Source organism: Oryx dammah, unplaced genomic scaffold (genome assembly GCF_014754425.2).
Source record: "Oryx dammah isolate SB20612 unplaced genomic scaffold, SCBI_Odam_1.1 HiC_scaffold_11229, whole genome shotgun sequence".
NCBI lineage: Eukaryota > Metazoa > Chordata > Mammalia > Artiodactyla > Bovidae > Oryx > Oryx dammah.
In genome coordinates this window covers 1,744,787-1,760,837 of record NW_024080622.1, presented here as the reverse complement: position 1 = coordinate 1,760,837, position 16,051 = coordinate 1,744,787, and the positions used below count along the sequence as shown (strand labels likewise).

Genomic DNA, 16,051 nt, shown 5'->3' with positions numbered 1-16,051 from the left:
CCGGGACGTCCCGGGCGGCGGCGGCCACTTCGCTCTCCCGGAGCGCGGGCGGGGGTTCCGGCTGCGCACCTGCTAAGCCCGTCCTGGCCCGGGGCCTGAAGGTGCTCGCCGGTGAGGTTCCCCCCCCAGCAGACCCTTAACGGGGAAATGATGAGGGGCAGAGGGCATCGCGGGCACAGCGGAGAGGACCCCGGTACCCCTTCTCCGGGCGGCCCCACGCAGCGACCTCTCCACCTGCACACGGACTCTCGCCGCCTCTTAACGCCGCGCCGGCAGGCTGAGCGCTAGACCAGCCTGGCGCGGGCGGAGGGTGCGGGGCGTGGGGGGAAAGCGGCGCCGGTCCCGGGATTGGGGGGTGGAGGCGATGGCGAGCGGGGCATGCGCAGTGGGGCGGAGGAGGTGGCGATGGCCCGGGGAGGCGGGGGGACTGCTGTTTATCTGCAGCTGGGCCAACTCGGCGGCGCAGGCGGCGGCGGAGCGCGGGACGCCAGCGGCCGGTCCAGCTGCCGCCGGCCATGCCCGAGCCCATCTCCCGGCAGCTGCCGCGCACCGTCCGGTCCCCGGCCGGGGAGGATGCCAGACACCCGGGAGAGACCAGGACAGCGGCGGCGGCGCGATGGTGGTGACCAGCTCTGCCCGAGGCGGCGGCGGGGACCGCGCGCCCTCCCGGCGGCAGGACTGCGGACTCGCGCCGGCCGGAGCCGCGGCGCTGCTGGCCGGGGCGAGCTGCCTGTGCTACGGCCGCTCCCTGAGGGGCGAGTTCGTGCACGACGACGTGTGGGCGATCGTCAACAATCCCGACGTGCGGCCCGGAGCCCCACTGCGCTGGGGCATCTTCTCCAACGATTTCTGGGGCAAGGGCATGGCCGAGAACACCAGCCACAAGTCTTACCGGCCGCTCTGCGTCCTCACCTTCAAGTGAGTCCCTCACCCTGGGCTCGCAGCCGCCTTTCTCCTCACCCTCTACCGGGCTGGGAGAAGTTGAGGGATCCGCTCGGAGGTGCGGGGCGTTTCTTCTCTTTCTGCCCCTTGCCTTCCACGCCTCCCTGCTCTCCAGGTTGCCCACGCCCCTCTGCTTGTTGACCTCGGCCCCGCTTCTCCGGGCTCCCGGGGCGGCTCGGAAGGCGCGGGCTGCGAGTTGCGATCGAGTTTTTGGAGAGTCTTCGCTCTGGGCGGGCTGGTCTCTGGGGCCAGGGCTGGAGGGGCCGAGGAGCCGCCTACGCACACCTCACTCCCGTGGGGCTGTGGCCAAGTGAGACCAGAGCGCGCCCGACGAGGCGGTGGCTGTAGTGGTGAAGCTCCCAAGTTGAGCATTTCTCGGCGGCTGTTGGGCAGCTTTTAAGATGGGGAGTTAGCTCCTTAGCAGCCCTGAGCTGCAGGGGCGCGGGGGTTTGGGGAGGAAAGGACCGCGGGCAGAAGCTCTCTCCCGACCTGCAGCCTTGACTGTTCCTGGAGCCTCTCGGATCTTTGGGAAGAGCTTCAGATTTAGACTTTAAAAGATCCGAAGCAAAAGAGAGCAGAAAAACGTGGGGTCCTCTGGGGATCCCGGAGTCCCAGTCGAAGTAGTTTTTCTTTTACAACCTCAGAGTCATGATTCAGCATTTCAAGTGTGATGAGGTGCAAAGGGAGTCAGATTTTTGAAGGATGGAGTATTTTCTTGAATTTAAAAAGAGAGCTAGCTTCAGATGGGAGGGGAGAAGGGCTGATTCCAGGGAGTGCTGGCTCCTTATGTCATGAGCTTGACTCAACCCATTATGATTTGGCTCAGTATTTAAGCTTATAACGTGCCGGACAAAACTGTTGAAATAATTTTGGTTCAGTATCATCAGCGTTTTAAGCCTTCTCCAACGGGTGTAATATGAACCCGTCCTCATGGTACTGGTCATATGAGACAGGGTAAGCAGCTTGAAAAGCCTGCTCAGATCGGGAGGCCCAGGTCTCTTGACAGGTGGCTGATGACTTAGAAAAGGAAACCAGAGCCATTGGACTTAATTCTTCCACTGAAAGTTGAATGTTTTCAGGAGGGTAAGGAAATTCCACATTTGACTCTGAAGATTATTTTATAAACATTTATCCTATTGGAAAGTGGTCTTGTTTTTTAGTTGAAAGATAACCTCAGCTACTAAGTTGCTCATTCCTTTTTTCCCTAAATGTTTTTTAAAATGGCACATTCTCAGGTGGCAGAATGTGTGTAACTTCTAAGCCGACCTGCTTTTCATTTATTACAGAGAGAGTTGTTGGTTACTTTAAGGTGTGGAAGCTCACAGCAGGAGGTGTGCTGGGCTTATACTAGTCATGAGAGACTGCCTAGGTCCCTCCTTTGAATGTTTTTCATACACAAAGTGAAGTGAAGTGAAAGTCACTCATCGTATCCAACTCTTTGCGAACCCATGAACTGTACAGTGCATGGAATTCTCCAGGCCAGAATACTGGAGTGGGTAGCCTTTCCTTCTCCAGGGGATCTTCCCAACCCAGGGATTAAACCCAGGTCTCCTGCATTGCTGGCAGATTCTCTACCAGCTGAGCCACAAGAGAAGCCCGTCCAGGCCAGAATACTGGATTGGATAGCCTTTCCCTTCTCCAGAGGATCTTCCCAACCCAGGGATTGAATCCAGGTCTCCCACACTGCTAGCGGATTCTCTACCAGCTGAGCCACAAGGGAAGCCCAGATTCTCTACCAGCTGAGCCACAAGGGAAGCCCGTATACAAAGGTCAGGGTCAAATGCCTGTGCCCAGTTGGTGGAGAGAGACGAGTGTCTTCACTTCTTGGCTTTCTAAAAAATTTGTTTAAAATTCATGCAGGAAAAAATAAATAAAATTCATGCAGGAAGTGGCAGGGACAGAAGACAGAGGAGGTGGGGAAAGGATTAGACAGTGAGGGAAGACCACTAATGAAGAGGAAAACAGGCATTGAGCAGAACAGGGGCCAAGGAGAAGAATTGAGGGGGCAGAGGGCAACTTCACTTGTGATACTCACTGGTTAGAAAAAGCAGTCTGGTTGCTAAGATGCGTTGCTCTTTGTAGAGTATATCTTACTGGCTGTGTAAGATATACTTTTTCTTTTTTAAGATAATTGAGTTGCAAATCTAGAGTGCAACAGAGCACTAACTGGAAAGGAATAGTGCCTCTTAAAAAGAGAAATTCAGCTAATCTTTCTGTTCTTACAGGCATTGATTTGAAGAAGTTGTGGAGACTTTCTCATCATAGTCACCTGAAGTGCAACTGCATATTCTAGTGCAATAGTGCAATAGTGTGAGGCTGGGCATGTATAAAGGATGATGTTAACAATATTAGGCCAACACAACTCTGAAGATTGTTTTGAAGAAGGACAGAAAAAATCACATCTATTAACTATTTAGTGTGAATCAAGCATTGGTCTAGGAACTTCACATAGGTCATGTCTTTATGATTTTTAATTTAGGTAATAGGGCTTCCCAGGAGGCTCAGTGGTAAAGAATCCACCTGCCAGTGCAGGAGGCACAAGAGACTCAAGTTCAATCCCTGGGTCAGGAAGATGCCCTGGAGAAGGAAATAACAACCCACTCCAGTATTGTCGTCTGGGAAATCCCATGGGCAGAGGAGCCTGCTGGGCTACAGTCACATGAGATCACAAAGGGTTGGACAGGATTGAGCACACAAGCACAATTGGTGAAAACACTAAGTGGCCTTTGAGATATGTGCAAGCTGTCTTACCTGTATCTTAAACTTTTTAAGGAAAAATTTTGAAAATTTAAAGCCATCTTAACAAGTTTTTGAGGGCACAATATAGTATTTCAACTGTAGGTCCAATGTTGTGCAGCAACTCTCTAGCACTTATTCCTCTAGTATAATTGAAACTAAGTACCTGTCAAAAAGCAACTCCTGACGCTGCTCTCACCTCACCCTGCCCTTGGCAGCCAGCATCTTAGTATGTTTCTATGAGTCTGACTATTACAGGGACCTCACGTAAGTGGACTCCTGCGGCTGGCTTATTTCATGTAGCATAATACTCTCCAAGGTCTTCTGTGTTGTTGCACATTGCAGGATTTCCTCCTTTTTAAGGCTGAATAGTATTACATCGTGTATATATCACTTTTCCTTTATCTGTTCATCTAATGATGGGCACTTGATTTGTTTTTATCTTGATTATTATGAATAATGCTATAGTGAACACAGGAGTACATATATGTTTTCAAAGTCAAATTTTCAGTTCTTTTGGATATAGACCCAGAAGAAGGATTGCTGAATCATATAGTAATTATATTTTTAATTTTTGAGGAAACTCTATCCTGTTTTCCATAGTGGCTGTACCATTTTACTTTCTTACCAATAGTGTACAAATGTTCCCAATTCTTCACATCTTTACTGATGCTTACCTTTTGTTTGTTTGTTTTCATAAAAATGAATCTAACAGGAATGAAGTGGTATCTCATTGTGGTTTTGATTTGCATGATTAAAGCACAATTTGCATGATTAGTGATGTTAAGCATCTTTCCCTCTACCTATTGGCCATTCGCATGTCTTCTTTGGAGAAATGTCTATTCAAGTTGTTCTTTGCCCATTTTTAAAATCAAGTTATTTAATTTCTTTTGTTTTAAGTTGTAGAAATTCCTTATATATTTTAGATATTAATAATGTGTCTGATATTTGGTTTGCAAAATTTTTCTGCTATTCTGTAGGTTGTCTCTTCACTCTTGTTTCCTTTATTCTGCAAAGCTTCTTTAGTTTGATATAGTCCCACTTGTCTAATTTTTGCTTTTATTGTTTGTACTTTTGTTATCATATCTAACAAACCATTGCCAAGCCTAGCATCATGAAGTTTTTCCTCTGTATTTTTCCTGTAAGAGTTTTATAGTTTCAGGTCTTACATTTAAATTTTTACTATTTTTCGGGTTGATTTTTGTATATGTGGTAAGAGTCTAATTTCATTCATTTGTATGTGGTTAGCCAGTTTTCCCAATATCATTTATTGAAGACTATCCTTTCCCCATTGTATATTCTTGGAACACTTGTCAAAGATCATTTGACTGTATATACATGGGTTAATGTCTCTGTTCTTTTCCATTGATCTGTAAGTCTGTTTTTATGCCAGTACTGCACTGTTTTAATTACTGTAGCATTGGAATATATTTTGAAGTCAGGAAGTGTGGTGCCTCCAGTTTTGTTCCTGTTGATCAAGATTACTTTTTATATTCAGGATTTTTTGATTCAATATAAAATTTATGATTTTTTTCTTTTTCTGTAAAAAATGCCTTGGGATTTTGGTAGGGATTACATTGAATCTATAATATATGAACAATATTAAGTCTTCCCATTTATGAACATGGCATGTCTTTCCATTTATTTGTGTCTTCTTTAATTTCTTTCATCAGTGATTTGTAGTTGTAAGTGTGTAAGTCTTTCATCTCTTTGGTTAAATTTGCTGCTGCTACTCAGTGGCTTCAGTCGTGTCCAACTCTTTGTGATCCCATGGATTATAGCCCACTGGGCTCCTCTGTCCGTGTAATTTTCCCTCCAAGAATGCTGGAGTGAGTTACCATGCCGTCCTCCAGAGGATCTTCCTCCCATGTCTCCTGCATTGTAGGCAGATTATTTACCACTGAGGAAACCTCTTTGGTTAATTTGATTCCTCAGTATTTCATTCTTTTTGTTGCTATAGTAAGTGGGATTTTTTTCCCTTAATTTTGGATAGTTTATTATTGTGTGTGCTTAGTTGTTCAGTCATGTTTGACTCTTTGTGACCCCTGTACTGTAGCTTGCCAGGCTCTTGTATCCATGGGGCTCCTCCAGGCAAGAATAGTGGAGTGGGTTGCCATGCCCTCCTCCAGGAGTTTATTATTAGTGTATAGAAATACAGCTGGTATTTTATGCTGATTTTTGTATTCTGTAACTTTACTGAATTATATTAGTTCTGATAGATTTTTTGTAGCATCTTTGAGGTTGTCTATATATGAGATCATGTCATCTGTAAACAGAGATAATTTTATTCTTCCTTCCTGATGTAGATCCCCTTTATTTCTTTTCCTAGCCTAAGTGCTCTACCTAGGACTTCCAGTTCTATGCTGAATAGAAACGACAGGAGTGGTCATTTATACCTTGTTCCTAATCTTAGAAGAAAAGTTTTCAGTTTTTTGCTGTTGGCTATAATGTTTCCAGTTTTTTGGGTATTGCAAATAAAGTTGCTACAAACATTCATTTGCAGAGTTTTATGTGAACATAGATTTTATTTCTCTAGGGTAAATGTCTGGAGAAGGCAATGGCACCCCACTCCAGTACTCTTGCCTGGAAAACCCCATGGATGAAGAAGCCTGGTGGGCTGCAGTCCATGGGGTCACAAAGAGTCGGACACGACTGAGCAATTTCACTTTCACTTTTCAGTTTCATGCATTGGAGAAGGAAATAGGAACCCAAGACTTCCCTGGTGGCTCAGAGGTTAAAGTGTCTGCCTGGAATGCAGGAGACCAGGGTTCAATCCCTGGATGGGGAAGATCCCCTGAAGAAGGAAATGGCAACCCACTCCAGTACTCTTGCCTGGAGAATCCCATGGAGGGAGGAGCCTGGTAGGCTACAGTCCATGGGGTCACAAAGAGTCGGACACGACTGAGCGACTTCACTTTCACTTTCACTTTTCAGAGTCCCAGGGACGGAGGAGCCTGATGGGCTGCCATCTATGGGGTTGCACAGAGTCAGACAGGACTGAGGTGACTTAGCAGTAGCAGCAGCAGGGTAAATGTCAGGAGTACAATTGCTGGGTCATGCGGTAGTTACATGTTTAGTTTTTTTAGAAACTGACAAACTATTTTCCATCCCATCCCATCAGCAGTGTGTGTGTTATCCAGCTTCTCTACTTCCTCACCAGTTTTTTGTCATTGTTTTTTATTGCCATTTTGATAGGTATGTAGTGATATGTCATTGTGCTTTTAATTGGCTCTAATGGCTGACTGATGGTGTTAAATATTTTTTCATGTGTCTATTTGACTTCTGTATATCCTCTTTGTTAAAATTTCTCTTCATATTTTTGTCAATTTTCTAAATAGATTTTTTTAAATGTTGAGTTTTACGATTTCTTAATATATTCTAGATATAAATTCTTTGTCAGGATTTCCTTCTAGTCTATAGTTTGTTTTTCCTTCATCTTCACGAGTTTTTTCCCAGTGCAAATCTCAAACTGATTTATTTCATTAAAGGTAGTTTCTTATCTTCGAATAAGTGAATGAATGTCACACATACTGACAGATAGAAATTCCCTTGTAGTAAATGCTACATAAATTTATAAAGAAATGCAATGCTTGTTATCATAAAGGTGCTTGCTTGTATAGAAATATATTAATACTAATCACAGTTTTTCTTATGTAAGAAATGGGTAGAAGTTGAAGTGGGGAAGTGGATTATTAGAGTGTCTACTTTGACCAGTTTGGGGGTCCAAGCACAATGGAAGATGAAGGCAGCTTCCCAAGATGTGGTGACTTTGTACCATATCAATTTAGCTAACTGGAACCTCATCTTAGAAATTTCTTTCCTGTGCTGTACTAGGTTAGAGGCGGACAGGAGAAATTTGTTCAAGGTTTGGACAGTGAAAGTGAAATGACTGTGTTACCAAAATGCAGTCCTGCTGCTCATTGGTCGAAAGCCAATACTTGAGAGACAAGGTTGGTGGAAAGGAAAGTTTGCTTTATCTTGGAGGCAGCAACTAGAAGAGAGGATGGACCCATGTCCAAAGGCTGACTCTTCACTGACAATTATTGGGCAAGAGTTTTTAAAGGGGCATTTCAGGGGTGTATAGGTGGAGCGAGGTGGCTACTTGTAGAAATTGCACCGTCAGCTTTGATAGTCAGTCATCTTTAAAGTCATCTGATCAGCTTCACTTTGATCGTTTGAAGTACAGTTGATCCTCATTTCCAAGTTGGTTGGTTCCCATTTCCTTGAGGCCCATTCTTGGAATCACAGCAGCTTATGTCTTGGCTGTCATCTGGTCAGCATGTAGTTATCTTCTTCCACCTGGTGGGGGGTTTCAGTATCTGCAAAGGATATGGCTTAGAGTATTATCTATAGCCCTTGAAAGTGAAAGTGAAATCGCTCAGTCCTGTCCGACTCTTTGCAACCCTGTGGACCGACATTGTACAGGAGATAGGGATCAAGACCATCCCCATGGAAAAGAAATGCAAAAGAGCAGAATGGCTGTCTGGGGAGGGCTTACAAATAGCTGTGAAAAGAAGAGAGGTGAAAAGCAAAGGAGAAAAGGAAAGATATAAGCATCTGAATGCAGAGTTCCAAAGAATAGCAAGAAGAGATAAGAAAGCCTTCTTCAGCAATCAATGCAAAGAAATAGAGGAAAACAATGGAATGGGAAAGACTAGAGATCTCTTTAAGAAAATTAGAGATACCAAGGGAACATTTCATGCAAAGATGGGCTCGATAAAGGACAGAAATGGTATGGACCTAACAGAAGCAGAAGATATTAAGAAGAGACGGCAAGAATACACGGAAGAATTGTACAAAAAAGATCTTTACCACTCAGATAATCATGATGATGTGATCACTAATCTAGAGCCAGCCATCCTGGAATGTGAAGTCAAGTGGGCCTTAGAAAGCATCACTAGGAACAAAGCTAGTGGAGGTGATGGAATTCCAGTTGAGCTGTTTCAAATCCTGAAAGAGGTTGCTGTGAAAGTGCTGCACTCAATATGCCAACAAATTTGGAAAACTCAGCAGTGGCCACAGGACTGGAAGAGGTCACTTTTCATTCCAATCCCAAAGAAAAGCAATGCCAAAGAATGTTTAAACTACCACACAATTGCACTCATCTCACATGCTAGTAAAGTAATGTTCAAATTCTCCAAGCCAGGCTTCAGCAATACGTGAACCGTGAACTTCCTGATGTTCAAGCTGGTTTTAGAAAAGGCAGAGGAACCAGAGATCAAATGGCCAACATCCACTGGATCATCCAAAAAGCAAGAGAGTTCCAGAAAAACATCTATTTCTGCTTTATTGACTATGCCAAAGCCTTTGACTGTGTGGATCACAATAAACAGTGGAAAATTCTGAAAGAGATGGGAATACCAGACCACCTGACCTGCCTCTTGAGAATTTTGTATGCAGGTCAGGAAACAACAGTTAGAATTGGGCATGGAACAACAGACTGGTTCCAAATAGGAAAAGGAGTACGTCAAGGCTGTATATTGTCACCCTGCTTATTTAACTTCTATGCAGAGTACATCATGAGAAACACTGGACTGGAAGAAGCACAAATTGGAATCAAGATTGCCGGGAGAAATATCAATAACCTCAGATATGCAGATGACACCACCCTTATGGCAGAAAGTGAAGAGGAGCTAAAATGTCTCTTGATGAAAGTGAAAGAGGAGAGTGAAAAAGTTGGCTTAAAGCTCAACATTCAGAAAACGAAGATCATGGCATCCAGTCCCATCACTTCATGGGAAATAGATGGGGAAACAGTAGAAACAGTGTCGGACTTTATTTTTTGGGGCTCCAAAATCACTTCAGATGGTGACTGCAGCCATGAAATTAAAAGACGCTTACTCCTTGGAAGGAAAGTTATGACCAACCTAGATAGTATATTCAAAAGCAGAGACATTACTTTGCCGACTAAGGTCTGTCTAGTCAAAGCTATGGTTTTTCCAGTGGTCATGTATGGATGTGAGAGTTGGACTGTGAAAAAGGCTGAGAGCCGAAGAATTGATACTTTTGAACTGTGGTGTTGGAGAAGACTCTTGAGAGTCCCTTGGACTGCAAGGAGATCCAACCAGTCCATTCTAAAGGAGATCAACCCTGGGATTTCTTTGGAAGGAATGATGCTAAAGCTGAAGCTCCAGTATTTTGGACACCTCATGCAAAGACTTGACTCATTGGAAAAGACTCTGATGCTGGGAGGGATTAGGGGCAGAAGGAGAAGGGGACAACCCAGGATGAGATGGCTGGATGGCATCACCGACTCGATGGACGTGAGTCTGTGTGAACTCCGGGAGATGGTGATGGACAGGAGGGCCTGGCCTGCTGCGATTCACGGGGTTGCAAAGAGTTGGACACAACTGAGCAACTGAACTGAACTGAACTGGACTGTAGCCCACCAGGCTCCTCCATCCATGGGATTCTCTAGACAAGAATACTGGAGCAGGTTGCCATTTCCTTCTCCAGGGGATCTTCCTGCCCCAGGGATCGAACCTGGGTCTCCCGCATTGCAGGCAGACACTTTACCCTCTGAGCCACCAGGGAAGCCTAGGAACTAAAATCTTTGACTTGTTTAATGGCTAAACTATTTAGTCTTATTTGACTGCTTTCCTTTGCTTCTACATTCTCTCATCTCTCTGATTAAATTTATTCTTCAACTAAAATTTTTCTACAGACAGAAGGCAGGCTGAGGACACTGGAGGTGGGGGTCTCTCCTGGGAACGTCCCACAGTGCCCTGCTCTGTTTCAGCCATGTCCTCGCTCAGAAGGTGTGTGTAGGTTTTGGTGTGTCACAGCTCATGCTGGTTGTCCCAGACTTGCAGACTAACCTGCTCTGCTGTGCAGCAGAGCTGATTCTGCAGCTCCTCCAGAGTTTTCCATATCTCCCATAGCTACTTGAAATCATGGTGCCCATGTGTGATCAACTGTGTGGATACTGCTGGCCTGTTTGCAGGCCACTCCCATTGTTAAAGTTGGAGCCTAGGAGGCTGCAAGAGAGAAGTGTATTCTAGTTCTTCTTTGTGGATTGCAGCCCCTTCTTCCTTCCCCTACTTCAGGTTCCATCCTTCCTTCTGGAATACCTGCCCTGCTGGCTTTCCACTTGTTACAGACACAGTAGCAGCAGTCCTGCATAAGCTATTAAATGAGTTTCTCTGGATTATGAAAGGTCAAGTCTTTGTAGCAAATTCCTTTAGCTTTATCATTCCTGGTGGTTCTGCTTCTCTGGTCAAACTTTAACTGATACAAATGATCATTTCTTTGTGTTGCTTAGAGTGAATGTAGAATTCTAATGAATTTCTGTCTCTAGTCAAATCTTCTATTCAGTCTTTTCATAATCTCATTTCCAAGGGCACACAGGAATAGTTTTGGACTTTTGTAGAGCAGAATCAAAACATCTGTGAAAACTTAATCTGCAGCAGTAATCTTTTTTGTTTTCTTTCTTTATCCTTCACTGGCCATGACCTGTTTTTAACACTGGAATCAGGAGAAGCACATGAAGTCACTTTGTAGACGCTGAGCTGACCCAGAACCAAACCCTGTAATGCCTACATTGAAAAATGGTCCTAATTGATTTAAAAGGTGCTTAGCTTTTTAACTTTCATGGAGAAGCAGCTCCTGCTGAATTCTTGGCTGTGCCATTCCACATCGAGAAGCAAGGAGAAGCTTCCTTCAACAAGAAAGAACCGCTGGTTTTTCCATGATATAGAAAGAGAAGGAAGGCAAATAAAAGACCTTGATCTCTTTCCATGCTCAGGCTATTAGATCATAGTGTTCTACTAGTTTGCTGTAAAGTTTTATTTTATTGAATGCTTCTGATGGTAATATAAACCATATGAGTGAAAGTGGGTGGTTTAAATGTCAGAGTTAAAAAATAGAATATCTTAATATGTGCAGCTGTAAGGATTTTCAACATTTTAATATTTGGATCTTGAGAGGTTTTTGTTTTTTTGGTTTTTTTTGGGCAACACTTTGCAACTTTAAGGCACAAATGATATGCCAACCATGAAATTCAGCTCTAGCCTCTATGCCCAAAACCTAAAAGAAATAGTGCATGTTCCTTTTGGTCTGTTCCTTTTGATTTGACCTCTCTAGGCATTCATTTTGAAATAGTCTATTTCTACAAGACTGATAATCTTAAGACAAGTGAAGACTGTTTAGGATGTTTGACTAGATTTTCTAGGATGTTTGGTAATGGATGTAGGTGTAGCTAAGAAAAAATGTGATTGGAGGCAATGAAGATTTTTATAGAAAAAAATGAAAAAGAAAATGTTTTCTGAAAATTTCATTCCAAACGAAGGTTATTTTAGAAACCCCAAGAGAAGAAGGTTATGATCCTTGTCTGTTAGAATATGTTTTAGATGTAAAATAGACTTTAGACTACAGTCTGATGGTGTAGGAGGGATGGAAAATGAGAGGAATATATTTCTGAATCATGAGAGTTTTTAATAGGTAAGTTCCTCAAATTGGTGAAGGTTTGGAAAACATCTTCTGAAGCAATCATTTTTGTTTTAATAAAAAATGTATTTTCTATCATCCTTGGGAGCTACATTCAGCTTTTTCAGACTTTGATTATGTAATCTCCCCACTTAAAAGGGGGATGAGGAATGCTAATCTTGCATCAGTAATGGCCTTGTTCCTTTTCCAAATGATAAGAGATGGCTCCTGTTTGATCTGACCCTGGCCACACCCAGACCTATAGTCTTCAGTCTCCACCTCATTCTCTCTGTGTTACCTTGTAGAGTCTGTATTCCTGGTACAGACCAAACTTTGGCTCCCCAGGGATTTTGCACTTGGCTTCTTCTTCCTGGAATGCTCTTTCCCCAGGTCCTTGCATTGCTTCTTCTCTCACCACCTTCAGTCTCTGCTCAAACGTCACTTCATCCCAGAGGCCTTCCCTGGCCACCTGATCTGAAATAGCAGATGTATCATTTTCAATGATCCATGTATCATTTTCCCTTACTCTCAGACTCTCCTACCGTCTTTGCCTTGGTAGCCTGCACTGTTATCTGGCATCATGTATTTATTGCTGCTTTTTGTGTCTCCTCACTACTGTGTGAACTCTGTGAGGTTTATCTTAAGCACCTGGAACAGTGTCTGACATGCAATATAGATAGGAGCTTGGTAAATTAATTGTTTAAATCATGTTTGTGAATGCCCAACTTCTTCAGGTAAATGTTTAGGTAGGTAAATATTCAGGTAATGATTTAGGTAGGGCTACACAAAAGCAGAGACATTGCTTTGCCAACAGTGGTCCGCCTGAGCGACTGAACTGAACTGAACACCCTTACAGGGCTTCCCAGGTGGCTCAGCAGTAAAGAATCTGCCTACCAATGCAGGATATCCCTGGGTTGCGAAGATCCCTGGAGAAAGGAATGGCAACCCACTCCAGAATTCTTGCCTGAAGAATCTAATGCAGAGAAGAGCCTGGTGGGCTACAGTCCCTGTGGTCACAGAGTCGGACATCACTTAGTGACTAAACAATGGCAACAACACCGTTAGAGGGAAAATCTGCTGGATTTATTTCTTGGCTTATGTATCATTTTCCCTTCCTCTGTCAAAGACAAAAGTGGAATTTGCTGGACATGCAGAGAGTTGCAGTGGGTCCTACTTACTAGGAAGTGAAGGGGCAGCCCTGATCCTGAAAGGGCTCCGATGGCTCTGTTGTAACCTGCTAAGACTGTGACCCTCTATGGGGAATGACGTCTTTAGCACTTTTAAATCATGAGCTTCTTTTGTGGCAGCATTATGGTTGGGGGTGGTGCTTGCTCTAAACTGGACACAATTCTAGCAAACCTCAGAATTACACGGGATTCTCTCCATACCCTGCTCATGGAGACCCAAATTCCTCCATGCCAGTGTCCTGCTATCTGTAATGAAAGGCCACTTTTTTTTTTTTTCCCAGTTAATGAGTTAGATAATGAAATATCATTTCTGGTTGGATTAAATGGAGTATGCATGCGTGTGTGTGTGCTAAGTCACTTTAGTCTTGTCTAACTCTTTGCGACTCCACAGATTATGGTAGCTCGCCAGGCTCCTCTGTCCATGGGATTCTCCATGCAAGAATACTGGAGGGAAATGCCATGCCCTCACCTCCTCCAGGGGATCTTCCCAACCCAGGGATCGAACCTAAGCCTCCTGTCTCATGCATTGGCAGGCGGGTTCTTTACCATTAGGGCCACCTGAGAAGCCCACATGGAGTATAGGACCTGAAGATACTTTCTCGAGGGTGCTATGGTTAAGTGGGAGAGACTTCCTCTTCCCCACAGCTGTGCAAGAATTTGTGTGGCCTTTCCCCAGGTTTCTGCGAAGGAGCTTCTAAACCATTCAAGTTTCCAGAGTGATTTTGTTGTTCATGGGGACTCCCTGGGCCCATACCTGGGTTTATGCTAAGGAAGAGTTGACTCATGGTGGGCCTCCAGATAGCTTTAGAATGCAGCTGGTCCTGCTGGAAAGACTAGTCTTATGATTAAAGAGTTGGGACTTGGAGCCAGATGATTTTTGTTTCTAAGCCAGGCTTGCTGGTAACGATGCTGTGGCACTGGCTTTTGAGAAAAGGACATTATTGTGAGGTCAGGCAGCAAGGAGATAGCAAGCAGGGTTCAAGCTTTTAGGGTTAGTGGAGGAGGGTCGGTGTGCAAAAGCCCTGTTGGGTGGTTTGGATTGGAGGACTTTATTACTTGGCCACTGATGCTAAGCTGTGATGACGGGGTATCATACTGGATCTTCCTGGACAATGGATCGTTCACTTCCGAAAGGTGTTCAGGTTGCAGCCATGTTCCTGTCCTTTAGTTCCCTGTTGGGGGTTGGGGGGTAGGGTTGAGGACAGAGAAACTTTGGTTCTGGGTGTTATCTGAGGTCACAATTTTCTCCTCAGAGCATGCCTCAGCTGCATGACTTGTGGTTTTATTCTGTTGTCTCTGAAAAACACCTTGGTGTCTTGTTAGAAACAGCATGGGCCCAGTTTGAGTTAGTTCTGCAGTTACAGTATCTAGGAAGCCCCTACCTTCCAACATCTGGGAAGGGAAAGGGGTGCTGAAGTGGCCAGTGATAGAATCAGTTAGTTTCGCCATTGAAACCCTGGTTAAGCTTGGTTGTGATTTCCTGGTCGGCAGTTCTACATCAGTGTGCTGAGGGGCTGATGTGTCCTGAAGACACGGAAGGCTCGTGCTTAGGACCCTTTCAGACTTGGCCCCATGGATCTTTTTTTTTTTCTATAAGTTTTGGCTCATATCTTTTATATTAAAACTGTAATCATAAAAGAGTATCATGCTTGGAGTGGGAGGTAGGAGGGAGGTTCAAGAGGGAGGGGACATACATATACCCTTGTCGTTACATGGCAGAAACCAATACTATATTGTAAAGCAATTATCTCTAATTAAAAATAAAGACATTAATTAAAAAAAATAAGTATTATGCTTTCCTGAATGCTATGAGTCGTACTTACAAATTGTTGAATCTACGGGAGTCGTGGGAACCCCTGAATTTGTGGCCGAGAGGTCAGATGTGCAGGCGGTCTGGTGTCTGAAGTGAGGGAGTCTTGGGCAGGGCTGTGCCAGGTAGCTGGGATCTGAATGGCGTTGCATCCAGGAACTCCGCCAAACATACATACCTTGAAAAGAAAGAAACCCATTTTCTTAAAATTGACAGGTCAGTTATAGTTACACCTATATTATATTTGGTGTTGATCTGTTAATTTTTTTTCTTGCAGACTCACATTTTCTGGGACTTGCTTCCTTCTATGGCCTCTGATCCTGCCCTGTTTCCCCACCCTTTCTTTGACAACAGTGACTGTGGCCTCCTCCTGACCAGCTCCATGCAGCCTGGTCCTTCCCTACAGCTTCCTCAAAGCCGGGGTGGGAGGCGGGGTGGACGGGGTATATTTTGCCTTTGCCTCAGGGCACCGTCTCCTCTTGGCACTCTTGTTTGCAGCGGTGCCTGTGAATCACATCCTTTGGTTCTTTAGAGACATGAAGTGATGCTGATTTGTTGATTTATTCCTGGTACTGGAGGGAATGCAGAAGAAAAGCAACCAAAATGATGAAGGGCCTAAGGGACAGGCCTTAGAGGAAAAATGAGAAGATCCAGATGTTGTTGTTTATTGGCTGAATGATCTAAGAAGACTATGGGAAGCACTTAGAAGCATTTGAGAGCTGTAATGAAGGCAGGAGATGAGAAGAAGAAAAATGAGTGCTGAGGGAGGAAGACAGGAGAATGGGCTATGGAAAGTCACCAGGGAAGCGTGGGAGAAGCCATCCCTCGAGACACCAAAAACAGAAGATGAGGGGTACATTTAGTTTTTTCTTTCCCCTGTTTATGGTTTTTACTGGAGAAGAATGTATGTTATGTTATGTTATGTTATGTTATGTTATGTTATGTTATGTTA

The 16,051-nt window shown here is 44.3% G+C and overlaps 1 protein-coding gene across 1 annotated transcript in view; it reads left to right on the top strand.

Moving 5' to 3' along the window:
- The first annotated feature begins 486 nt into the window (after positions 1–486).
- Positions 487–16,051, top strand: part of LOC120861143 (protein O-mannosyl-transferase TMTC1) — a 302,613-nt gene continuing 287,048 nt past the window's right edge. Inside the window, exon 1 of the mRNA XM_040236782.1 lies at positions 487–918. Within this exon, the coding sequence (XP_040092716.1) occupies positions 617–918 (302 nt within the window). The 5' untranslated portion in view covers positions 487–616. The remainder of the gene's footprint in view (positions 919–16,051) is intronic.